Consider the following 27,075-nt stretch of genomic DNA (forward strand, 5'->3'; position numbering starts at 1 on the left):
AGACTTACATTTGCCCAAGTGAGCAGCTCCCCTTTGCCGAAACCAACCGTCCACATCACAATTGTGTGGATTGAACAGCGTGATTGTTGCACAGGTGTGCCTGAGGCTGCACACAATAAAAGGTTACTCTAAAGTGGCGACCGCCAACGAGCTACCTGTTCTGTGGACCTGCTCTAAAAATTGCTCATCTTGGACAGACTCTTAACGACTTGCATTTTAACTATTGTATTGTCTGATGTATTGTTGTTTGTCATTTGTGTGTTTTTATACGGACTGCCGAGATTCTGCTGGCAAAGAAAATTTACCGTAAGGCATTAATAAAGAAACCTTTGAACCTTCCAACATTGTGATTTTCAAGAAATGTGGAAGATGTGACCATTTGAAATGGGAATGCTGGCAGAGATTTATAGAAGTGAAGCAGTGCATTTCCGTATTTACCTGTTTCAGAATTATTGTGAGGAATCCATACATTGCCACGGACAAGAATCGTCGTCTTTTTAAAAAGTAATAAAAATAATACAATTCTCGTCAAATACGTTTGTTTTAATCTAATATTAAGCCAATTGAGCACCGTAGTGATAACTGTGACCATTGGATGGCAGTGGTGCCATAAATACAACACATAGATTACATATACCACACCCTTGTAATTTTGAGTTAGAAATGGAAATCAACCTTTCATACGATATCACGTAGGTTTACATAGACATAGCACACAACATTTTGTCGGCCTTGAAAAACACGTGAAAATGCTAAATATACAGTAGCTACTAGGCTACGCTTGCCAATGAAAGAGTTAAGAACATAACAAAATACCTTTATAAAAAGTCGTTTGAGTAAATCTGTTATGTTGGAAGTGTGAATCAACCCAAAGCTTTTCACGTTAAACAGTGCCCAAGTTTTCAAAAGGTTTGGTCACCCCAGCCAGCGCAAAAATGAGCAGTTCTGCTGCATTGAGGTCAGGGCAGCGAGAAAATCTGTCCGTTTTTTTTTCCATGTGGCCTTTTGCACCTGTGTAATCATGCTGTAAAATCAGCATGGTGACATATTACACTTGTGACACTAGAGAGTGGATATATTATTTTGATAAAGTGCTCACTTAAGACAGATTCAGACGAGATTGTCTGTACACATTTGTACACATAGGAAAAGAAAAAAGGGAGGAAAAACAAGGATGTTTTGTTTGTATTTTTGTTCAGTGTAGTTAGTGTGCAACCTTTCATTTCAGTAGAGTTCATTACTGATGGTATCTGATACAACATTAAATACGCAGTATGTACGTATTTATGTATTATATAATGCAGATACAACGTTTCAGTTTTGCCAGTGATTTTTCATGTTTTTTTAAGTCATTGTTCTGTATTTGTCTGATTTATGAAGGCGGCTTTTGTGATACTCCCATGAGGCTTAGCAGCGATCCAAAGATCCATCACATGGTTCTGTTGGCTCCTTTTCTTCCAGTTTATGTCCTCACCTGTAGGCTGCGGTCACACCCAGTGGGTGGAGGTGCCCGGAGTCCAGCACCAACCCCCCCAGCCAGCGTAAGAGCTCAGCGTACCAATGGACCCCATCACCACGGTAAGCGGTGCTGCCAGTCCAGCTGTGCATCAGCCTGAGTGGCGAGAAGGCCCAATGAGCCAAGGAATGCCGTTCGACCACTGCATAGCAGGATGCCAGCACCCCGTCCACCACTAGGGTCCCCTGTGCCGTCAGGGGAGCGAAAGCCCCCCTCTTCGTTGTCACTGTGACCCCCGTGATGCGGGACAGAGTTCCGGACGTATCGCCGGCCACCAGCACACACTGGCCCGGCCGGGCATCGCAAGCGTACATCGTCCTGAGGGAATCTGGGGTGGGTGCCGCCCCCTCTGAGCAGTTGCCCCGAGACACAAACAGCAGGTGGGCGGCGGTCAGGGAGAGGCGCGCCCCGTTTTTTGTCCTCAGGGTGTAGAAGAGCTTGCGTGAGGTTGGGTCGCGGTCCAGGAAAGTCAGGACTTGGCTGTACACCAATTCGGGGCCAGACAAAGTTAGGACTCGCTCACCGGGGCTCAGATCACCGATGAACTTCTGAAAGTCGTTTTCCACGGTGACCAAGGCGTCGCCCGGGAAACAACCTCCGGTCTTGGCTGCCACTGAGTGGTCTGGAAGACACGAAGGATAAAATATTGCAGTTTGTCGGCTAATAGTTTAGAGCCGGTTACATTTTGGTCGGTGCTAGCACAACAATTGACAATTGTGACAATTGTCACTAACTGAGTGAAAAAGAACAAAAATTGGAAATGACCATTTTAACCCTCTGGCTCTATAATGGCCATTTGCGTCCACTTTGGTTCCTTTTTTGAATTTTCCAAAGGGGTGTCGGAAGGGGGCGTGAGTCTCACCTAATTTTTCACATTCCAGATTTCATTTTATTAATTAATTTTACGGAATAAATTGTTCATAATTGGAACCTTATAATTACATTTTAATTTGATTACTTGATATTGGATATGAATCCAAAGTGTGATTGGGGACCCCCATTTGGGCCTACACATTCTTAGAATAAATAAATAAGGACGGTACGGTGGCAGAGCGGTTAGAACGTCCACCTCACAGTTCAGAGGTCCAGAGTTCGCTTGCAGCTTCTGCTTTCTTGTGTGAAGTTTTCACGTTATCTCCATGCCTGCTTCGGTTTTCTCCGGGTACTCCAATTTCCTTCCATAATTCCCAAAACATTCATAGCAGGTATAACTGCCGCCCTTAGGTGTCTTTAACACCTGAGGGAAATTTTGACCCAACTCGGGTTTTTTGATGGTTTCGATGAGTTATATTAAAGGCAAAGCATACAAAAAACACTGGGGGACTAAAATATTGCATAGATTGTCAAAACACGACGACCTTCTATGTGCCACGCTGCTGTCCCTTCTAAATGTTTGCAAATGGAGGTTCAGAGGCACACCCGATATGTGTCAGATTTAGCCTATGTCAGGCTCATTTACTGCCACTCCAAATTTAAAAACATTGTCATTTTTGGACATATTGAACACCAAATGTTTTATCATGCATTTTCCCTGATTTTTGCATGATTCCCTTCAACGACAACTTGTGAACGGGGTGCAATCGAAAGTTTTGTGTCGACACCCCAAAACCACTGGGTGGAGCCAGCAGCTAACAGCCGACTTATGACATTTACGAGCCTTTCGATGACTTGGATGATTGGCTTAGCCTGGACTCCCATAAAGCAAAAATCTTCAAAAGTCATAATACGCAGATTAAGACACAAAATATTCCTATTTCAATGTCATCAATATATAAATAAACAGTGTAGTTACTTTTGCTACTATCGCATTTTTACCATTTTTGTAAATAAAAGGGATGTAGGAAAGTAAAAATACGTTCATATTTGATGAAATTATGACCCTTTCAAAGTTGGCTCAAGTTGTGTAATACTAACACCAGGTTAGTGATAAATCCCTTAAAATTACCGTAGCTACAAAATGAGAAAAAAAAAAAACAGGAAATTATTATTTTATTATTGAAACAGAAAGTAGAATGTGATATGCGATAATAACTTTTTAATCTTTCAGAATTTGGTCATTCATGACTATTGAAACGATGTAATACTATCAACATGTTAGCCATTGGCTGGTTACTGCATTGTTTTTGTAAATCAAATATCCGTAAGTAATGCCAGCCATTTTAAACCTTTAGAGGAAATACACACTGCTAACCCCGGAAAAGATTTGTATTTCAATTGAAAATGTGGACGCTCCCTCTGCTGACCGTAGAAAGGCAATTTCAGGCAGTGATGGCATGCACACTCAAAGATTCATGACATAAAATGATCAATTTGATGTTATCACATAAATGTATTTATATGTAAACATGCCGCTAGTACAAAAACTGTCCTTCGGGTATTATGGTGAAAACTGCTCGTGTAGAAGAATGGCAGAAAAGTCATGGTATCATTTTTTTTCTCAGGTATGTCATGTAGCTCCGCCCCTGTTTTTAATCAGTAGTATGAAAGAAGTAAGACCTTTATTTTGGATCCTCTTTAAACAAATTTGCTGCATTTGTTTTCATCATAAGAATTGATTTCGTCCCCATTCTAGGAAAAAGAGAGAACCCAAAAAGATACCAACTTGATTGGTTTCCCTTGTAATCAGGTCAAGGAGTGCGCCCTCGCAACCCGATCTGGGAGGGAAGGGGAGAAAAAAGGAGGAAAAGAGGGAAAGAAAGAATCATAGTTACTACTCAGCGGATACACACTGTCTGTCGTGTGCTAGGCTTCAAAGTGTAGCGACAATTTTTTTCCCCACATGCACGCTAGATTTTTAGCGCGTACACTCAAGTTAATTTCGTCATGTTGCAGCATCGGCATCGGCATGAAGAGGCTAGCGGCATGAAGAAAGAGAGGCAAGCAAAAGAATGACGTGCTTGGGTGTTAGTGAGCTGAGACAATGAACGCAGGGACAGGATCAAAGACAGGACAGAACAGGACAGGGGAAGCAGCGGTCCAAGCTCATCTTGTGTAGTCTGTCTTTCGAGGTCATGAATGTTTTCCCCAATGCATTTGAAGTGACATGACAGTCATTGCGTTCTGAAAATTACAGTCTTGACAACTATGTGACCCAAGCCCGCCTTTTGGTTGACTTCTTTTTGTGGTCTTGGTGGTTTTTCTATTTTGTCTTCCGGCATGTGGGTAGCTCGGTCTTAACACGCTTACCTGGAGGGTCTTGAATCAATCAGAATATTCACCAGCAAATATTATTAAGCACTTTAAAAGGAGATGCCAAGTAAGCCCAAGTGTGCATTAAAAAAAAGAGGCTTTCTTTTATATACACACACACAAAAACACACACACACATATAAATATATATGCATACATACATACAGTACATACTTACATACATACATTCTGAAAGACGCACCTACACAAGACAAGAGAAGCTTTTCTCTCAGTTCCACTGAAAACCAGTTCTTTTGCTTTAAATGTGTGCATTAGCTACACATGATTACACCAGAACTAAACTTAAAATTATATTAATTACAGTATTTGCCCGCCAAAACAGCAGTGAGTTCAATTCCAAAAGTCAGGTAGATCATAGGAGTGACGTGTACTCGTTGATGTGACCGCAGAAAGCAAAGGACCGTATAGGTGAAAGCACCCTAAGCTATGTAAGCTAAGATATGTATCTGCAAAGTTACAAGAGGTGAAACTGCAAAAACTCACCTGACTTGACACTGCAGTGGATGTGGGCCTTGGACTCGTAGTAGACCCAGTCGAAGCCCGCCTCCACCGCCAACCGAGCCAGCATTGCGTACTTGTTCCTATCCCGGTCGGAGGTGGTGATGTCCACCGCCCGGCCCTCGTAATGGAGGGATTCCTCCGAGTGGTGGCCGTCCTCATCCCAGCCCTCGGTGACCCGAAGCCTCACTCCAGGCCAAAGGTTCATCACGGAGATGGCTAGAGAGTTCAGCTTGTCCTTGCAGCGCTGTAGCACAGACACACACACATATACAGTGGGCCGGCGCTTTCGTCTTACGAACAATCCAACATGCCGGTCAGTGTGTCCGTACTCTTTTTTTCGCGTTGCCGCATCAACAAAAATAACTATTCTCGCATGTCATGGAAATGCTGATATGCTATTGGTCTTATAAGGTCACAGTCACGGTCTCAGTCACGGTCTCAGTCACGGAGATGCCGATATGCTATTGGTCGATTAATGTTACAGTCACGGTCTCAGTCACGGAGATGCAGATATGCTATTGGCCGGCGTCACGTCAATCACAGAAATGCTGATATGCTATTGGCCGAACGCCTTCATCTAGCTTGATGGCACAGCCGGTCGGTGTGTTGTGAAGACTTTGCAAACTTTATCTGTTAGACATGGCTTCTAAAATTGCAAGTGACGGTAAAGGAAGAAGTGAGAGGATGATGACAATAGAAACCAAGCAGGAGATAATAAAAAAATACGAAGGAGGCGCACGCATAGTTAACCTTGCTCGTGAGTATGGCCGTAACCACTCGGCAATGTTCTAAGGGCAAGACTTTCCTTGCCATGGGACGGACTTCGGTCGACAAAAAAATGGAGAGGCTTCTTCTATAATGGATTAAAGAAAAGGAAATCGCCGGTGATATGTTCTCATTTGAGAAAAGTTCTAGTTTAAGAAAATAAATCAATAAATTCTGTGGGTTGGTCTCTGCTCCGCCCCGCCTTTACCCAGCTCAAGTCACGTCGCCCCAAAGGTAAATGTCATTTTTCCTTTGTATATTTATGTTATTTAATTTAACTGTACAGTAGATTATGTTACTCATTTTTAATATGTTTATAAAGGCGTAATGTTTTTACATAAGGTTTTTGCACGCATTCACTAATTAACATAGGTTTGGATTGCCCGTCAAACGAGCAATTCGAGTTACGGGCAAAGCCGCTGAACGGATTTAGTTCGTAACACGGGGGCCCACTGTACAGCGTTTTGCCTTATAGGACCTTTACAAAAATACTGTATGCGGGTGTGTCCAATATGAGCCATGCTATTTGCGTAGATGTTCTTTTTTTTTTTTTTTTTTTTTTTTTTTTTTAGTGGCAAATGGCCCCTTTTTTGGGAGGGCAGCAAAAGTAGGGGTGTCAAACTCATTGTTATGGTGGGCCACATTACTTTTATGGTTTCTGTCAGAGGGCCGGTAATACTGTGACGTCACACATTTACCTTGTTTTGAAATCAGAGGCCAGTAAAAACTATTCAAAGCAGAGATTGGGCACAAAAATGCTTGGGTTTTTTGCCCCCAAATGTTTAAAAGTTGAAGACAGTTTGCTAATTTGGTATTTTGGCCAGAAAGTGCACCCAACCATTATATTCTTCTTGCCTATCTCTGACGAACTGAAAGAAATGGGTGTGTGTAAATCTTGTGTCCAGATTGTCTATTGTCCTGTCATCTGCTAATATGATCTAACAACTTGTGACTGTGGATAACATGCTCGCTAATGTTTGTTCTTAGCTTTATCATGTTATCTATTGCTGCCGTGTATGCGTTTAGCTAGGTAGCATTTTCATTTGTGCAGAGGTATTTCCTTGTACTATGTGTTAGCATGTGCAATGGTTTTGCATTAATAAAAACTCATTTACATCTAATTAACACTTTGTATTGAAATGAATCGCATTTGTAATTCTGTTATATGATTGAATCGCAATCATTGACCAGTCCGTGGTTATAAAAATGTTAGGGACCACTGATGTACCTGATTGCTCCATTCACACATCTCAACAATTGAGCATTCCACACATTACGTGTGGGAAAAAACAAAATTTTAATGCTGGCCTTGACTGGCTCTCAATGAAGTCGGGAAGTTGTCAAATGACTTTTTATAATTAACGTTTTTGTTAAAGTGTGTGAACCTCAACTGTCCGATTAACTAAAAACACAAGGCGATAGAGCCTGTTGACCCCCACCCCTTTAAGTGATTACGAAAAGGTCCTTCTTTGCAAAAAAATAATTGAGACGCACTGCCTTAAAAAAACTTCCCATTTAACACTGCATAAAGACAACCAAATTTCAAAGATAGAGGTGTTCAAACTACAGCCCAGAAGCCTTTTGTGGCCCACCATCCTTTTTGCAGCCTGAGGCATATACTAAAACTAATGGTTGACATGGCCCTTGTCACTTGCTTGTATTACGCAGCACACGTTTTATACTTGGTGGCAACGCAGGTAGGGGGAAAACAAAGACGCTCCTCATCAATCACTTATTAGTTTTCTCTCACTAAAATAGCAAAAAAAAAAAAAAACCAACAGCAACAACTGAATACTGAAATGCATTGTTGCACAGTATTTTCGAAGTAATTGAAATTCCACAAATGAATAGAGAAAATAAAAATCGGTAAAGCTAAAGGTTTAGTTCCAATTTGGAAAAAGTTGGGAAAAGTCCACTATAGCACTGTGGCATTTTCCTGAAATATCCGTGCAACACGAGGCCATCTCCCATTCTTGGTTATTTTTTCCTCTCCTTTCGGCTTTTGCCTTCAGGGGTCATCGCAGTGGATCCGTTGCCTCAATTTAACGCTTGGTTTATGTTTCGTTACGTCGGATAACATTCGGCACAGAAATGTGCATGTGTTCTGCAGCACTTGGTGCGGCTTTCCCCTCACAGTCAGACGATATTCTCCCATACTGTAGGTGGCAGTAAATGGGATCTACAGCATACAAACAACAATACTCGATAACAGAGTAGTAGATTCAAACGATCTAAAGTCTTCTAAGCCTTTTGAACAGACTCCTCATCCCTCCCCCGTGTGTGAGCTCGCCAGGAGTCGTTGACAGTATTTAGGTCACGGAGGTCCTTTTCAGCCGAATTATTAAGGTGTTTGTACCAGCAGAGCTGGGCAATTTACATTTTTTTGCTGGTCCGACATTCGTCAACAGTCAGAGCTCCGCCCCATTTCCTTTATTGTCGGTCCGCCTTTTTTTTTCAAGCCAGGCGAAATTGTAATCTTTGGTCCATCAGTCAGGAAAATGTATTTTTGCACACCCTTCGGCCACTAGTAGAGTAGAGGGTGAAATTTTACTCTTTTTATTTAGTCCTTCATTGTAATCGTCAACCCGTCGTTGTATTTTGCCCACCCTACCGCCACCACTAGTGGGTGAAATTAAACTTTTTTTGTTCTCGCCCGTAGTTCGTTGGGTGTTGGTCTACTCCTATCTGCAGTCTGTTTGTTTTTTTCTGTTTTTGTACTTACTCTTACAATTAAAACCATATCTATAGATTTTCAATTACACTGCAATTGAAATACAACACAGTAAAATAAGATTAGCACAATAACTAAGCCATTTATTATTCAAAAAATGAGGGAACGCACACGGCGAGAATGCAACGACTATTCATTTCCATTGAATGGTATTATCATGCAATACATGTTATTCAATGAATTTCAATTTCTGTTCTCATTAGAACTGCCTGCCCTACAACTATAGAAGACGTTCATTATATTTTGTCCAAAATTTGTCCAAATTTCATCTGTCGCATACACTATAAGTAAAACTAAGTATTGCTGAGGTTTAACTCACCCCCCAGCCCAAAAAACGCCTTTAATTAGGGAATGTAAAAAACTTCTATCCTAACCAAGAGCCAATCAGAGAAAACTGAAAATTGAGTGCACATTGGTTGCTTGGAAAGAGTGACCGCCTGCAGTGCAAACGCATCTCAGAAAGCTCTATTAGCATGCTCTTCATGTAAAACATATTTAAAAAGCAAAGTAACACTAAAAATCTCTTAACACTCAATTCTAAACCTAACTTTTAACTTTTGGTCAGTGAGCACAGTATGAGTTCTGGTTTTTGAATCCAAAAGTAAAAAAGAGAGCAACAACAAATAAATCTCTGATAAAGTCAGCTGTGTCATAACTGTGAGCAATAAGCAGTGAACTGAACCAACACCGTATATTCACTCACCTGAACATGTTTGTCCACTGCTTGGTGCAGCTGTAAACTGACTAGTCATATCGGCTGAATGCTGACTGCAGTTTGTACTATAAAGATGCAGCAACGTAGCAGATAATCAAGTCATTTGAATTATAATTAACTAAGCAAAAAGGGGCGTGGCAGATTGACCAACATAAGGAAATTGCACTGTTTTTTTTTAGCATTCCAGCCAATCATTGGTTCGTTGGCAAAACAGGTATTCGTCAGTGATGGACAGTCTGTCAGTGCAGATTAAGTGCCCACCTCTGTGTACGGCGAATTTCCATACACAATAACTCGTCGGCCATGTTTTCAGTGTCGCGCTTTTGCAAGGTAAAGGGAATCTGGATGGTATGCGTTGCAGAAAATCTGGCCCTCGTGGAGGGGCGTGGTTACCAAAATGATGTCATTTTGATGCGCTAAATTTGTGGACGTGTCAAACTTGCGTGAACACCCCGTGTGGAAAGGAGCCGCGCGGAATCTAGCCCACACGCATTTTGCAGCACTTTACTCCGTGCGACTTTCCCCGGCAGTCCTCCGATATTCTCCCACACTATAGGTGGCAGTAAATGGGGTCTACAACATACAAACAACACTACTCTGTAGCAGAGGTAGAGGATCCTACTACAGTCAAACAATCGAGATTTAGGAAAAACCAGCCAGTGCGGAAGGGCGTGGTTGCTGAAATGTCATTTTGATGCTTGGAGCTTTCGGACGCGATAGGAAAGGGAAAATGATTATGGACATTTATTCACATTTGTTTAAGTGAAGTCTGTCATTTATTTTTTCATTGTATGGCTGTAATGATTATCTGGAATGTCTGATTGTTTGTACATATTTGTGTTCTTGTTTTATGTATTTGTGTGGTGTTTTTCTACTGTTGTGTTGAAAGCAATTGCCATTGTAAATTATAAAAAGATTACATGTCAAAACAAAAAAAAAGGAGCTCTCGGACATGACAAACATAAACCAATCTTACAGTAATTGAGTAATGAAGTTCCTCAACTCACATCCTGCTTAAGTGCCACCAGATGGCATCAAAACAACACGGATTTGGCCAGAGGATAAAAATATTAGTTTTTTGATTAAATAACGGAGTAAATGTAAAGAACATTTAAAAAAAAAAAAAGCAAAAGGCAAATTTTCCAATGACAGATTACAAATATGGGTTTTATAATATTATGGATTTGCATATGTTTTGCCTACACTTGTGGCACGGTTTTGTGCTAAATAAATTCAAGTAAAATAAATATTTAGCCATCACTGGACTACAGTCTAACGAAATCTGGACGAATGTTCCTCTCTGAAGACTGAAATTCAATGCGGAGAATGGGGCCCCTAAATCAAGTTATTGCATTTTATTTAGAACAGTTATCGTCTTATGTTGACAAAAAAAAAACGGTTATTGTTAGGTTAGCGGCACCTCAAGTCTTTGAAGGGTGAAAAGTGGGATTAACGCCAATACAACACGGTGGTTGTGATAAGAATAGCTCGCGCCGGTGGCCACAGTTGCCTTTTCACAGGTCCCGAGGATTCGAACATTGGTGTATTTTCTCTGTGCGGTCAGGCTTCATAAATTAGACGCTCCATTTAGCACACATGCACAGCGGTTTGCGCACCAAACCGCTGGCTGGACAAACATTGCACACGGAGGCTGACAATGCGCGCTTTTGCGTTTGCGCACCTTTTGCCTCTGATCAGTGCGTCAACCACGTCTCGCTTTCGAAGTCAAGTGTGTTGGCAGTGTCTCCTCTGCGGTGATAACATGAATTTGACCGCAGTTAAGTCGCACGTTTGTGTCGCCACTTCGCACCACAAAAGTGATTTAAGTGTGCTCCTGGAACAGGAGCTTCTGTATGTGCAGGAACGCGTATGCAGGAAAGGCGAATAAAAAAAGCCAAGAGGTGAAAAATTCACTTTCATTACAGTTTCAATAAGGCCGAGTGCGTGCGCTATTTTTATCCCGGCGCGTTAAGAAAACAAGCTATAAGTAACACAGAACAGTCAACAGTCAGACTGCTGCTCGCTGGTGCTCATAAATTACGCGAACAGGCTATAAAATAATTCACAGGCTAAAATCACGATATGATATTGACAGAAAAATTGCCCACCTTTCAGAAGAACGCCGTTGCGTTTGGAGGGGGAATCTTACTACGTGCCAATTAATCAAACGTGGACTTTTATTGCAAACATCGAGCGATGTACACGAGCCACAAATCTGTGAGGGGGGAACTAGAGAGGTCAAAAGTTGCACATGCAACGAGCTTTTTTCTCCCTACAACTCTGTGTTGAGATGTGTGATGAAAGGTTAGGGAGCGCGCACTGCTTGTGGCAGCAGACACAACACCGCGCTCTCTCGACCTTGAGTCAACAAGGAATGTGGAGAAGGGGGAAAAAAACGCATCCACGCGTCTTTTACTTGTCAAAATGCACCTCTGGTTCCATGCAGCTTGAAAGCGACGATATTTGGGCCGGGTTTGCGCGGCTCTCGCTCACCTGCGTCATCATGCGGTCGGCACCTGTGTTCTCCTCATCCTTGAAGATGATGTCGGGGTTGTAGTTGGGGGTGAGCTCCCTGAAGCGCTCCGAGTTCCGGCTTATTTTCCCTTCGTACCTTCCGCTGGCCCCCAGCGTCTTCTCGGCCACGTTAGGGCTGAACTGCTTGTAGGCGAGCGGCGCCAACTTGCGCGGCGAGCGCCTTTTGCCGTAGCCCCGACCCGGTCCGCAGCCCCCGCAGCCGGGCGTCAGGAGCAGGGCGCACCCGGCGAGGCAAGTTAGGAGCCTCGGGAGCAGCATTCCAGCCCGGGCCGATGTCCTCAACCCTCGCCACCGCCCGGGCCGGTGGTAGAGGGTCGAATGATGAAGCCGGACGCACAACTCAGAGCGGTGCTAAAAGAACACGAGGACCCCCCGAGTGCGCCGTAGCGTCCATTCCACGCGCGTACGGAAACAAACAAACAAACAAAAAAAAGGTGCAAAAAGGGGACCCGCCGGCGCGCCGCCGACAATCGAGTGTCCCGAGAGCACTTGGGGGCAGAGGCATAAATAGGCGAGGTGAGTTTGTCTTGGCAGGCGCCTTCAAAGCAGGCTCCGAGAGAGACACGGAGGCGCGCGGCGGTCAAAGGGTGTCCCCGCAGCTCAACGTTTCCAGGCTGCGGCTGAGCGTTGAGGGTGCCCTCCCTCATCTCCTCCCATCCGGAGCACCGGCGTGCATATCCGAGTGCTTGTCAGTGGGCTGCAGGTGAGGTGAGGGACATCCTCCAAATGTATACCCTCTGCTGACCACCAACAAGGATAACATTTCAACGGAACAAGTGAAAACAAACAAAATATTAAACCGATTCACACACTTTTATCGAGTTATAAACATTTTGGAGAACAAATTGTAATCTATTCGCAGGACAGTAAGAATCCATCAACAAGGAGTCTTTTCGTCTGCATTTTCTGCAGTCGAATCTATACGACACATCTCACAACACATCCTAATCAATAAAAAATGATTTTATTTTAAATAGGAAGTCTCATGTAAAAGCTCGACCGCCCTCTCATTAATATTATTTTAACACACAAAGTTTAAAAGATTAAAATCACATGATTAAAAATCAAAATCACATCGTTTCCAATAGTGCCGGAACTCATCGGAACAAGCCCACCACTTTCTTCTTCTTTGATTTGGAAGACACTCGCTCAGCACGGCCACAGTTGACGAGCTGTGGATGAAGTCATGAAAATTCAACACACATTTCCTTTCCTTAACCAATGAAAGATTGCAACAAACACTGAACTAAGCAGGCCAACTTCCAAAATGTCAACAAAGGTAAAAAGAATCAAACTTGAAAACATACAACAAATATAACAGGTTGTGGCAAACTTTTGTTCATAGGATATTTTGGACTTTTTAAACCAATAGGACATAGTCAATAATAAAAAAGAGAACGAAAAAAATCGATGAAAAAGGCTTTGTTAAAAAAAAAATCTGTTTGCATAATTAAAATAGTTGTTTACTCAAATGTGTTAATCTAGCCTATATATAAAACTGTTAATTTTATACATGTTACACAATTTTAAAGTGCAAGATTTAGTGAAATCTATGGCGAACAAAAACGCCATGTTTAAAAAAATCCACAATAAAGTTGAATAGTGTGGAAAAACGTTCTACCACATTATTAATAATATTGAAATTTTTATTACAGTATAAATAAAAATATTACAATCATTGTAGTAGTAAGGTGTTGCAGGCTGACATGCTTCGTGCCATCTCTGCAACGAATAACAAAGGAGAAAAACGTGTAGTTGTCATTCACTTGCAAAGCTGTTTCGTGTGCGTGCTTCAAAACCGTTGCATTCTCTTAATTCGCCTTTAGGTGGCACTAAATTACACACTGTCACAATCGTTACAAAATCAACTCACCCGTTATTTGAGAAAAATCGATTTTAAACAAAGGTAAACACATTTCAACTGTGACATTTTGGGTGAAAAAAAACTCGCCAATGCAATAAACATAACAGGACTTATGATTTGGTTGGGCCAACTACTTTTGCGTGTTGACCGTGACCAAATCAACATACAGTATTGTGCTTTGATTTTCTGCCAGTGTTCGAGATCATAAAACTGAGGCCAGGAGTTCTCTCTGAACACGACACATTTTTCAAAATGTGAAACGCAAATAAACATCCTTTGCAGTGATGCTGTTTTTTTGTTTGTTACCAAACCCCGTTTTGAAGTAACTTCATCAATTAGTACTGTTAAATTATGACGCTAAAGGCAGTACGTCAATCTATCAATTTGTCATGTATAATGAATGTCCCTTAATGAATTCACGGTCATTCATTCTATTCAAGAGCAACTGTGACAATAATGTTGCCCGTGACCATAATGAGTGTGACACGTGATACATTTTTACACTGGTCGCAATGGTGTGCCATTGTTTTTCCTTTAGTGCACTAGCACAGTGGTCCCCAACCTTTTGATCACCACGGACCGGTCAACACCTTACATTTACATTGTGGACCGAGGGAGGCGAGGGGGTTTGGGGAAGCAAACGCCGCACATGTCAGTTGTCCCAAGTTCTCGCTTTCGCCTTTCTACAAGCCAGGCGAGTTCTCTTGCTTGGCTCTGTTTCGTATTGAAAGCTCAGCTGGTCGTGTTGCATCGCACCAGGTGACCGCAAAGCGGCCGCCATGATTCATTCCTGCCCCCTGCGTGAGCCGTTGAATGTTCCCAAAGTTGATTGGCTGTGGCGACGTGAAACGCGGAAAAAGTAAAAAAAAATTAACTTCACGCGAAAGGCGAAATTTTGCTTCTCGTGACAGCGCGCGGCCATTCGCGTCGCTCCATTCGCGCCGCCCGACGTGCATTCGCGCCCAGTCGCGCAAACTCCATTGACTACAATACAAAACCGCTTTTTCGCCTCGTTCGCGTTCGGCGTACGCGTACCATTAACTAAATCATCTCCAAAACATTATTTCGGGTGCAGCCCACGCGGCCCGGTGCCAAGTTGATCCACGGATCGGTACCGGTCCGCGGACCACTGCACTAGCACATAAGTTAGAGTTTTCACTGCATCAGATTTCACTCGTAAAAAAATAAAACCAAAAAAATAAATGACGCCTGCCTTTTCAGGTAATATTGACTTTAAATGGCCTTAGGTCACTTATCCTAACCTGTCGTAATGACATATTTTCAGAGCTTTCCCCAAAATGATCATGATAAACAATATCATAGATATTTTTTATGCGGGTGAAGCTACTTGAATTGAGCATATCCTTTTTAAGAGCATATGTCTCCATTCTCAAGAAAAGTGAAGTAAAACATCTAAGATAAATCAAAAACATAACAAATTCAGTCCCTGTCACAAAAATTGCACATACGCTAATAACCATTAGGTACAAAGTTCCAGAGCTTGCAAGCTGCAAATACTGTAGTCCAAATCATCTACCCAATTGCCCTGATTTATTTTTCAAATGAGAACTCTTTATATGTACAATATCTATCGGTGTACCTTGCACAACTGCAAGTACAGGCGTATATGACTGGCTACTGCGGATGTCAATCAAGTGACCGATGTCACGATGGACATTTAAAAAGTAAATAAAAAAAAAGTAAAAAATACTGTAACTCACTTGACATGCAGTGAATGGTTCAGAAAAATAAACAAATAATAATAACTTATAATCCAAATAAGATTTATAATATAATAATAATACTATAATATTTGTAATTTCCCCCCCAAAGGACGGACTTTTTACGAGTAAATACCATTTCTGGGTGGGAGTAGATGACAACTCCTGCCCTAAATGGTCGATGGTCGCGCCGGGAGCCAAACACGTGTCTTGTAGGGGTGCGCGTCTCCCTCATGAAACTCAAACTTGCTGTAAGGTAGACGCAAAGGAACAGCAGGAAAGAGCAGTGCTGCACCAGAGCGTTTTAAACCCCTTACCTCGATTTCTTTTGTAAAAAATGGGAATTTCAAGCGTAAACTTTGATTGTTATCATTTTTGGTCAGCTACAGGCTTCAGTCGAATTAGACTTTCGGGCGCCGCTAATATAACCGCAGCTCTCCAGGAGACTACAGCCAAAGGGATGGAAACGGGAATGGACAACAGTACAGTTACAGTTTAAGGTTGAATCATTTAAGGTTGAAGTAAAGATGCGTGGGCGCAACATAGCGAGGGATGACTGCATTATGCCATTAAAGCTGTACTTGAGACACTCCTAACTTGAAGGAGACAAGAGCCATACCTGCTGCTCTGTGGCTGTGCGGTCATCTGCCTCCGTCACTAAACTTCCCTGATTCTGCTCGCTGTCAGCTTCTCTTTCCTCAGTAGCTGCTTCAGCACCTGCATGATGTGGAAAGCCCAAATAAATGAAATGGCATCCCAGCGGTTCATTCCACACCTATCTACACATTCTAGTGGCTACTAGCAACGTTTCCATACACAACTAGCCAGTGCTGGGCCCACTGACAACAAGCAAGCTTGCGTTATGCAATTTCTCTTCAATTAACCATCTAGTACTGAGAAATTATATTGATATGTGCTATATATGTGGGTTACTATAGATTACACTGATTACTATATATTGTAGGCGTTTGCTGATCATTTTCACTTCTCTGGCACATTATTATTATGTTTGTTATAAAATACAGATTGGACAAAATATCCCTGTGCCTGTAACCTAATCTATGGAAGTGGGCATTTTTGAACTCATTTCTCAAGTATCCTAGACTTATAAACATGTAATGTATACCTTAGGTTGTATTTTTTTTTTTTTTTGTTTAAAAAAAAGAATCAGCAGTGAAATCAGCAGGCTTATGTCTCTGAAAACCAAAATTGAGACATTTATGCTGTATGTTCCAATTCTACACTTAATCCCTTTTAAAATGACATAGAGTTTTTGCATAAAGGACTTACCTGAGTTATGTTTGGTGTATTTTCTTTTCTTTACGGTTTTACAATCAAAACGAGTGAGATTTGTATAAAGAAGAGTTACACTCATTTGCTGTTCGCTGCACATCTATCTAGATCACAGTTGTCAAACTCAAGGACCGGGGGCCAGATCCGGCCCGCCACATCATTTTATGTGGCCCACACAACATATTAATTTGACTTCATGTCTCTTGATAAAATACCCAACTTGCAAGTTGTCTTCATTTTCATTTTATTTTATATTAAATTGTGAAAGTGTTCACGACTCTTCAATTAAGCAATGAATTCAACCAGTTGAATACAGTTTTTAAAATGTAATCATTTTGGATTTGTCAAAATGTGTTTTGTGTCTACAATTGCTTGCTAATGAAGCGTATAATGCTGCTTTTGACCAAATAATTGGCAGCAACCTTTTTGGGAGAAAAAGATGAAAAGGAGGTGTGCAATTTGCATTTTTCATTTCCAAACTTCAGTATAGCTGAAAAGTAACAAATATTTGTGTTGTCAAATTGAATGTGTTGCTGAATAAGAAGATTTTTTTGCCAGTTTTTTGCTTTTGCAATTATTTACAATGGGGGTCCTTGGAAAATGTGCTTTCTAAAAGGGGTCCCTGACCCCTTGAAGTTTGAGAACCTATCTCCTGAAGCACAAGTGTCAAACTCAATGCCCAGGCACCAGATCTGGCCCATATCTTCATTTTAACAAATGCTGATTTGACTTCAAGTTTCTGGCTAAAATAGCAAACTTGCAAGCTGCTGTCTTCAACTTTTAAAAAGTTTTTTTGGGAGAAAAAACAAGACAAAATACATACATATATATATATATACATATATATATATATATATATATATATATATATATATATATATATATATATATATATATATATATATATATATATATATCTCATTTGGACAAATTTATTGACCTCCAATTTCAAACGACTTAAGCGTGTGACGAACTCAAAAATGTATTTGACTGACAGAGACTACAACTGTGATGCGGCCCACGATAAAAATGAGTTTGACTGTCCTAGAGGGTTAAAAGAGGGCCAAACCTGAGGAAGTCATGGGGTCAGGACCTGTCGCAACCAACCGGTCCCGCTCAGACAGTTTGCGTTTGCGCATGTTTCCGTGTACAACGATGGCAGTGTAAAGCTCCTGGAGGTCGCCTGCGAAGTTCTGCATGCCGTGGCGGTCAGAGCAAACCACAGAAAGAGTCTGAAGAGGAACAAAGTGGGCACAAGTGGTTTATCAATTGATGTTCCGACAATGCAGCGATCGGCAACTAGTCACCTACAGAAGATTAGGAGAATTGTACGATTTTATTTGCTCTGAAAATTTCTGACTCTCTACACATTATATAATTTGTCCATCTAGTTATGCCAGTGAGATAGAGTGACGGCCACAACATTGAACTAAAAACTCTGTTGGTACCCCGAACATGCAAATGGAGTCAAGAGAATCATCATTATTTCAATGTATATACTTTTTGTGATTTTTTTTCCCCCTGAGATTAAATGTAAAATGCACCACGGCTCAATCAATGTTGTGTTAATGCATTATCAAGGCTTCAATTTGTGCAGCAAAGCTGCTTGCAGAGTTGCCCCTCGTAAGGCTCCAAAAAAACACTAAAGTCTCTAAGTCCTTCATTTCCCGATGGGATAGCACACACTCTCCAAATTAGCTCTTCAAATATTGACCATCAGAAATTGGTGGTCTTCTGCTCACTTTCAGAGCCGAGGGGCTCGTCAACACACTCTGGTCAGGCTTCGAGGTTTTGCGTTGATGTATTTTAGTGATTTATTTGAATACACAAGGGCTGGACGGTCTTAGTTCTGCTTTGGGCACAGAGGAACCAATGTGTCGGGAGATGTGAGGGGGCTGAAGGGGAGACAGGCAGAAAGCCAACCTTGTACTGTATTTTTATCGAGAGAACCCCTCCCCTCACTGGCTGACTTGTCTTCCTGCCCCTTATGGAAGATGTGAGAAGCTGAGTGCTATTTGTTTGGAAAAAAACAAACAAAAAAAACTGCGCTGGCTGATCACACCTTTGCTTAGCAAAACCAAAGTCAAAAGTATGAGAACATATTTTTACTTGCTTCACTTTTCAATTAAATTATACACTAGTCTTGGCCTGAAACACGTGAAAGTAAAGCAAAGATATTAAGGACTAAAAGGTCAGATTTCCATTGTTTTCTCCAGCCAAGGAATTGGTTAACAAGGCAAAATCCTTTGAGGACGACTGAGGCACAGGAGTGCTCACCTGGTAGGCAGTCCCACCCCAAAATCCTGCCTCCTGTGGTGGGGAAGGTGAGGTGAGCAGGGCTAAAGCCTGTTGACATTTGGCTATTATTAGCAAGTTAGCAACTCTGATTTTAGAAGCTGTTGTTTTCTTAAGGGGGGCTGCGGGGGGCACCGGCGGGTTTGCTGGTGCCAGCGAGTCTCACACTCACTCACTTTGTCTCGTCTCTGTTGACGACCTCATGTTTACATTTTCCACACCGTGTGACCTCAACTTCCTGTCCGGAATGAAAAAGGCATCTATGGATTGCTGCTTCATCCCTGAATTAACGATCAAATTTGACAAAGACAACAAAAATCAACAGACATACTGTCAACATTTTGTAGACTGAGTACTAAGTTTGTACTATCCACGGGTGGATTACTGACGTGCTTGCAGAGGAAGTCGAACGTGTTAATACAGTACAGACCTTTTCACCATGACGTCACATGTATATCAAACAATAGTGCATTGTAATTTTATGATAGGACCAGCGATTTGGGAAGCGGGAGCCACAGTGAAAGCCCTAAGATCAGTCGCTTGTTCAATCCATGAGTATCGGCAAAAGCAATAAATGGTTTAAATAGGTTGATTCGGATCTCTTTTCCTTTGTTTCCCCGATGAAAAGAAGGAGCCCGCCGGCCCTTGTGGTCTATGGATCAGCTTGTTCGTTCTTACATGGTGTGGAGTCATCTTGACAGTTGACACACTTGTCCAACCGTTAGCGCAAACACAAGACGTGAGGTGGCTACACGTTAGCAAAACAAACATCCCCATCCATCTGGCCACGTACTGGCACTGGTGGAGACGAAGGAAGACGTGCAAACAAAATGTGGGAATTGCAAATGACAGTGGTGGTCTCTAAGTGCCAGTGTTAGTCCTTCTGGATCTCAGTATTGTGTTTGACACAAGATCATGTGATCTGAGGTTAGAGGACTAGGTAGGACAGCCCTGTTTGGCTCGAAATGCTTTCAATCCCGAGCCTTGAGGAAAGGAAGTAAAAAATGTCATTCAAATCATAAACTTTTCATCAGACCTAATAATGGTGGGATCTCACAAGGGTCCGTCTCGGGTCTCCTTTCATTCATTCTTTATACACTGCTCACAACCTGCTCTTTCATTTGTTAATACGCAGTAACAACGTGGCCCCAAAAACCAAGCATCTTGAAACTCAGATTAAAATCTCTCGGACAGCAAATGAATATGAGAGCTTTGACACGCTCCGTCGCACGATTTAACTTTGTACTTTATTACTTTGGCGGGTTTAGGTCATTGCCTTTGCCCTTTTTCTGCGTGGCTCTTGGTGGAGGCTTTTTGCTCTCCCTGCTTCCGCCTACACTCCAAAAGCATGCATGGAAGATGTATTGGACATACTAAATTGTCCTTATGTGTGATTGGGTGCCTGAATGGTTGTTTGTCTATGTGTGCGCTGCGATTGGCCGGAGACCGGTTCAGGGCGTTCCTCGCCTACTGTCCGCCGGGATAGGCACCAGCAAGCCTGTGACCCTTGTGAGGATAAGCGCCTCTAGAAAATGGATGGATTGACAATTATGTATGAATTGCAGGTGTGCGTTTTTCATTTTTGTAAAGCACTGTGACACACTTGTAAGATTTTTTTTAGCTTCTATTCATTTTATCCATCAGTTAAGACAGACAAATGAGGAAAGGCCCAAACCTTTTGTTTTGTACCATCGCAAACACATTATTTTCAGCACTGTGCAGTGGCGTGCAAAGAATCTTGGCATATGGTAAGCCACCAAGAATAGCAGAGGTATTTGATCCGAAAACAGGAAAAAGAAGCCCCACAAAGAATTTTGTGGGCTACATTTAGTGATTTCAATTTGGGAAATTCTTTGAACAGAACGAGGACGTCATCATACCTCAAGAGGATGCTGCACTGCTCTTGCAAAAAGCTAAGGTTATTCCAAACAAACCCTTGACCTCGATGGATTCTGGAAATTATGAGTGTGTGTTTGGGAAGCAAATGACCTCCGTGAAGAATAGATGCACGTAAAGATCAGGTTTCCTACTCTCATTGAGCCCCATGTAAGAAATTAAGAGATGAAAAAATAATCTAATCACGAGTGATTACAAGTTTGCGCTCAGGAAGCGAACGCGGACAAATTGGGAGTCTGGGCTAATTCAAAGAGTCAGTGTTAACATGAGCATGGTGAAAGCGGCTGGACCGCAAGTCATTCCACCACGGTCCCAACTAACCCTTCAATGTCACACCAGTGAGACGGAAATGTGGTGGGAAAAAGACACAAACACACAAAGAAGGAATTTGTTTGCAACTAGTTAAACATATTCAAAATAACTTCAACCTCCCTGTTGCACTCAGGCAAAGGTGAGTCAAATGTGAATCACTAATGATCCAACACTCCTTCACACCGGCGGCAGAGGCAGCAATTTGTTCCAAATTCAAATACGCTGTCCCTGGGTGTCGCACATGGGCGCTGCGGGGGTAGGACTCTTTTCTGATACAGTGCGCTGATTTACAGCTAACTCATTATTTCCCCTATGTGCTGCTATGGTAACAGAGAGCTGCACATAAGAATAGTTCTTGAATGGTAGGCAAGAAACAAAGGCGTACAAAAGTGTATTTAGCGCTGGCCTTGATAAATATGCCACACAAACACCAAATACCTTCACCCATAAATGCATCCACTCACACGCGGAGCTAAATCTGGTGTGTGGTTCTCTCTTATATGCAACATTTTTTAACAACCTTTTGATTTTGGTTGGCTCTGAAAGCAGGCTTGTCACTGCCTGGTGGAATTTGTCAGCAAAGTCCAAAGACCAAGTCTTTGCCTGTGCTTTCTTCTATGGTACTTACCCACCGAGGGTTGTGAGCAGCCAAGAAGGAAAAATAGCAACCATAGCACCGCACTCATTTGTCTACCGCTATGGAACTATACGTACATTTCCGTGATTCCACTAATAGAAGTGTTACTCGTATTAGAGTTGTACAAAATCAACCGAAGTTTACATCTCAAAGTTGATACAACAGCTTTGTTGTCTTTTTCTTCAAATTTTGTGTCAATGCTGGGGTGTCATAATACAGACAGCGGCCTGAAATAAACTTGTGATAAGAAACTGGCAGATACACCTTGGACATTCCTCAAGTTGATATGAAATGTTAAATCACTCATTCACACAAACACAAACACACGCACAAGGAGTCAGGGTTCAACAAAGACACAGACAAGAAATTCCACACCTCAATACAGTCAACACACAGCTGGTATAGATGTGAGGCAAAAAGGACAATCCTGAGCCTCCTGATGATAGTGAGAAAAAAGATCAAACATGGCAAAAATGGTGCGTGTTGGCATCTCACCTTTGCCAGGAAGCTGCTTCTGTAGGCGTGTCGCTCAAAAATGTCTGTCTGCAAGCGCGCTGCACACGAAAAGAAACAATCAGCACCAAAACTGCCAGGACATATTACCATGATGTTACATACAGTATACCAGGTGGCAAAAGTCAAAGCAGTCTTCAGTGTTACCACTAGACCGCTTGAAAGATAGAAGGATCACTGGTCGGAATTGGCATTTCCAAGTACGTTAGTTTAAAAAAATAGATGTGGTGGAAATCCAGACAATGGATGTGATCGTTGCGGGCCTGGCTAATTAAACGACCCTTCAGTTTCTTGCTAAACCATGTTTTGCAAAATTCAAATGGACTTGGAAAATGGGCTTTCACCTACAGAGCGCTATTCTACCTTATAGGAGTCTACATACAGTATAGCTGGGGTTCTTGCAAACTGGAAATAAATCTCTCTCTGGTTTGGCCTATTTGCTATACGTGTCTGTTCTTTTTTTTTCCTCCCTCATCAAAACCGAAGGTCTCAAAAAGTCCGGCCAAAATGGAGATTTGCCAAATCCTTCAGATTGACGTTTGCATGTAACAATCTTAAATCCGAGATTTGCGTCATCAAGCTACTCCCCCCCTCCCCAACCGAAGACGCAGATACCGGTGACATCACAGATGGAAGTTCTTTCTGATTGGGCACATCAGAGGCGGAAATTCTTTCTGATTGGACAGAATTTGGCATGCTTGTAAAAGAGTGAAACACCACTTTGCTGGATTCGTGTAGCAGCGATTTTTTTGAATAAACAAAGCAATGTGGACGGAGGTTTTTTTTTTTTTACACACAAAGAGGGGACACTATGCGGGTTTAAATAAGCCTGGTTACATACAGTACAGGCGGCCTAAAAGCCCTAGACACTGACTGCTTTGAATAAAATTGTCATCTTCCGAACTATGGTACATCAGTTGAAACCCCACAAACACAAAACATTTCCATATTGACCTCCAATTTGTATAAAAATCATTCAAAAATCTACTTCTAAGGTTTTACCATCTCTCATAATCGTACGTGTGACATTTGTGTATGCAGATTTTGATGGCCCCTAATTTAGTGTTCAATAGTTCCTAAAAGTCAAATCCTAAAAGTCGCCGTAATGCCTGAACTTTGAAGGGCCGTAACTTGAAAACTGCTTGAGCTATGAGGCTCAAACATCGGATTCCTTCATGTGCCATCATTAAGCACCAATAGAATGAACATCCTGCAAATTGTGAGTCCACAGGGAGGCTACGGGATTTGACATAGGCTGAGCCCATTCAAATTGTACATTCCACTGCATGATGTTTTGTTTTTAGAGCAAACCAACCTCTGCTAAGTGTAGCTCCATTTTCCTTATAGTCCTGGATCTCAGCATCCTTGCTAACAAGAAGGCCTTCCAGCTGCTTAACTTGGCTGTGCAGCAGGTGGCTCATGGACAACAAGGGCTGCACCAGATGAAGACAGACCTAGCAGACCAAGATTGACTTTAAGACTCTTAATTCTATTTCAATCCCCAAACAACAGATACATAAATTCGTACCACAGTGATTGGAGCGGCGCTGCAACGAAACTCCCAACAGAAAGGCAATCCTGCTAGCTTGCTCTTGAGCCTCAAGGTCACGTCACCTTCATCCAGCCGCATCACAGAGATGCCAGTTTCGCCTTCGGGTGCCCGACCGCTGCCTGACAGGCAGGGCTGAACCACCTCACACAGGTGTGAGAAGAATGCTGTGACAGGGGCTTGCAGACGCTTGTTCAGCTCCTGGCACAACAGTTTAACAAAACAGCTACATGTTCGTAAGCTCGTGATGATAATTCCTAATTACAGTGAAATACCACAACATTAAGGTTTTTAAGGGCCTTTTACTCCCTCCTGTTACACTGCAAATTCATGTGGACAATTTCATACGTGAGTATTAACAGTGATCAAGGAAGTAAAAATTAAGTTACAAGCCATTCATGACACATCACATTGGGAAACAACATGCTCAGAAGACATTCAGCAAAATAGAAGAGAAAGAAATGAGCCCTAATTACTAAAAAAAATCACAATTATCACATTTTGACAAATTTATCTTAAAATGGTAAACCAAATGACATTTGTGTGAGTATTCACAGCCTTTGCAATAAAGCCCAAATTTGAGCTCAGAGGCTCCCTTTTTCTACTGATCATCCTGGAGGTGTTTCTCCAGCTTAATTGGAGTCCACCTGCGGTAAATTCAGTTGATTGGACATGCCTTGGAAAGACACACATCTGTTTATATAATATCGCACAGTGGCCTGCATTATTCGTAAATTAAAGACACTTGGAATTTGTATTCAGGGCTAAGATAAAGGGACACCGTGTAAGATTTAGACCGTTTTTCAAAATGGACAGCAGGATGTGCTGCAAGTGCTGCATTTACCATTGTTCATACAGTAGCTATAAAAAAACATGACAGCCTCCGGAGGAGTGCAACCCCCCCATGTAATATAATTTAATGATAACTACACCTAGGATTATATTCAAAACATACTGTTGGTTGTTAAGAACACATTTATTTGCAAGTTTTTGAAATTTATAATCTTTTTTTTTTTCCTTTTCAATGAGAAACGTTGTTCTCTAATCGGTTGGGTGTTACAAAGTACAACCTGTGGTGGATTATGGTTTTTATATGTGACCGGAAATGAAAAGTATTGCTCGTCAAATGGAACTAAGTACTTCTGCTGAGAAGAAGAAGAAGAAGAAGAAGAAGAAAAAAGAACAAAAACAATTCTGATCACTATCATTGACCAATCAATCAGCGCACCATTGGTTTAAAGCATGTGGCATAGGTAAAACTAAACATTTTTCTATTCATGCACCTGTGCACGACTCTGGATGGCTGCCGATAGCATGGTCTCCTCCCAGACACAGCGCAGGTCAGTAAGCAAGATGTGGTACATCGTCTCGCCAAAGTAGCTCTTGGCAAGCAGATGGCAGCCATCAATGGTGACAGGAATCCATGGATGCTGCAGGAGAACATCATTGGACGCTCTATTGCCTTCCATCCTGATCCACTGGCGTATTCACAGGCTGTAGATGAGAGATGACATGATTCATCATTTTAAAAGCCAATACAACAACTGTTGCTCACAGTGTCAATTTTATTCATAATCAATGCTGCTATGTACAATAAAGGAAACCAAAGTATTTCACGATACATCAATTTAGAACCCAGCAAGGAAGAATACTGCAACTAACTGGTGTCTCCTTTAAAGGTTGTTTGCTCATGAATGTCACGGTGACTCAGCTAGTCTTCACCCACACCCAAACTCAAAAATCGGCTGTTTAATCAGCATCTTTTGTTTTGTTTTGTTTTATTTAAACCTTACTAACCTTGTGTCAAAGTCGTGCCTTTTTTCAGGTGATGGTGGGCGGACACTTCTGCAAATAAGCCATCTCATCTCATTTGTCACGACAACACGCAAAACATCGGGGCTTCGCTGTCGTTTGAAATGAGCAACATACATACTCACAGTTCCGAGCAGACGGAGGCAAAACTAACTACATTCCCCTTATGAACAAAACAAAAAATAATTCCAACTTTAACAAGCTATGCTTTGTCGGTCTGTCCACTGGAGCTGGTGCTTGCTATTTATGTTTGAACCACTGCGACATTTTTTAGGTTCATAGAAGGAGTTCAGTCCGCATGGGTAACAGCAGCTTCCTCCAAACTAGAAAAACAAACTAAAAGAAGAAGAAATGGAAGTGTATTCTCCAATATAAGATGAGCTAAAACTACGGTTTCTTCTAAATCCGCTCTGTATTAAGACCGACGTGAAACAGGACACTTGTTTAATGTTCCGTTTTCATGTAACGACTGTAATTTTTTTATTGATAGTAAATAGAATCCTCACTGTGAAAACATTTTTGAGTTTGTGCCTTAAATTACGTTTGCTAAGAAAACGTTCAGATCAGAAGTGACATAGCTGCAAATTAAATGTTACCAAATAGAAATGTACTTCAATTACAGATTTGGTTACATTTGATGAAAGCCTCTCTTCATCCAAACATTCATCAATGGAACTAAGGTTTCTTTTTTTTTTAATATATAATTCGTCATGTCCCCACACTTGCATTCCGCACTTCATAGCCTGAGGTAGTTTTGTCGTCTAATTAAAGAAGAAAATAATCAAATTCACGTTCTGAATATGAGGAGCGACTATTCAGGTGAACAGAGTGAGACGATTGTCAACTTTCTATTTATTTTTTTTCCCCCAGTATGATTTAGGACTTACCTCATACATCGACTCTATTATGGTTATATATATATATATATATATATATATATATATATATATATATATATATATATATATATATATATATATATATATATATATATATATATATATATATATATATATATATATATATATATATATATATATATATATATATATATATATATGGTGCTTTAAATGTAATAATATGTTATTATGAATGTAATTATGAATTTATATTATGATTTTTTTTAATCTACACAAATGTTTTCACACTGAAAAGTCACAAATAGCCACAAATCACCCACATATAGCGCAGCCATAACTCCGCCTTTTTG

General features: G+C 41.4%; 2 protein-coding genes across 6 annotated transcripts; both read right to left on the bottom strand.

The window, feature by feature from the left end:
* Positions 1–243: 243 nt before the first annotated feature.
* On the bottom strand, positions 244–12,636 carry LOC148426987 (indian hedgehog B protein-like). The gene is made up of 3 exons (XM_088407391.1): positions 11,932–12,636; positions 5,210–5,471; positions 244–2,138 (listed from the first exon to the last, which is right to left on the bottom strand). Exons 1-3 carry the CDS (start codon positions 12,229–12,231, stop codon positions 1,471–1,473), a joined length of 1,230 nt encoding a protein of 409 aa, XP_088263517.1. The 5' UTR covers positions 12,232–12,636; the 3' UTR covers positions 244–1,470.
* Positions 12,637–12,921: 285 nt separating this feature from the next.
* nhej1 (nonhomologous end-joining factor 1) lies at positions 12,922–26,285 on the bottom strand. Of its 5 annotated transcripts, none has more exons than XM_088435974.1 (9): positions 25,991–26,285; positions 25,851–25,898; positions 25,337–25,547; positions 24,033–24,254; positions 23,820–23,958; positions 22,487–22,545; positions 17,921–18,083; positions 16,178–16,275; positions 12,922–13,145 (listed from the first exon to the last, which is right to left on the bottom strand). In XM_088435974.1, the coding sequence occupies exons 3-9, from the start codon at positions 25,520–25,522 to the stop codon at positions 13,071–13,073; spliced, it is 942 nt and encodes a 313-aa protein (XP_088292100.1). In that variant the 5' UTR covers positions 25,523–25,547; positions 25,851–25,898; positions 25,991–26,285; the 3' UTR covers positions 12,922–13,070. The 5 variants fall into 5 exon arrangements, with proteins under 5 accessions (XP_088292100.1, XP_088292095.1, XP_088292099.1 ...); XM_088435969.1 differs by lacking the exon at positions 12,922–13,145 and adding an exon at positions 13,154–14,670 and having other exon boundaries at positions 25,851–25,895; XM_088435973.1 differs by lacking the exon at positions 12,922–13,145 and adding an exon at positions 13,154–13,695.
* Between the last annotated feature and the right edge of the window lie 790 nt (positions 26,286–27,075).

Source organism: Hippichthys cyanospilos, chromosome 2, assembly GCF_059441005.1.
Source record: "Hippichthys cyanospilos isolate Australia breed blue-spotted pipefish chromosome 2, RoL_Hcya_1.0, whole genome shotgun sequence".
Lineage (NCBI taxonomy): Eukaryota > Metazoa > Chordata > Actinopteri > Syngnathiformes > Syngnathidae > Hippichthys > Hippichthys cyanospilos.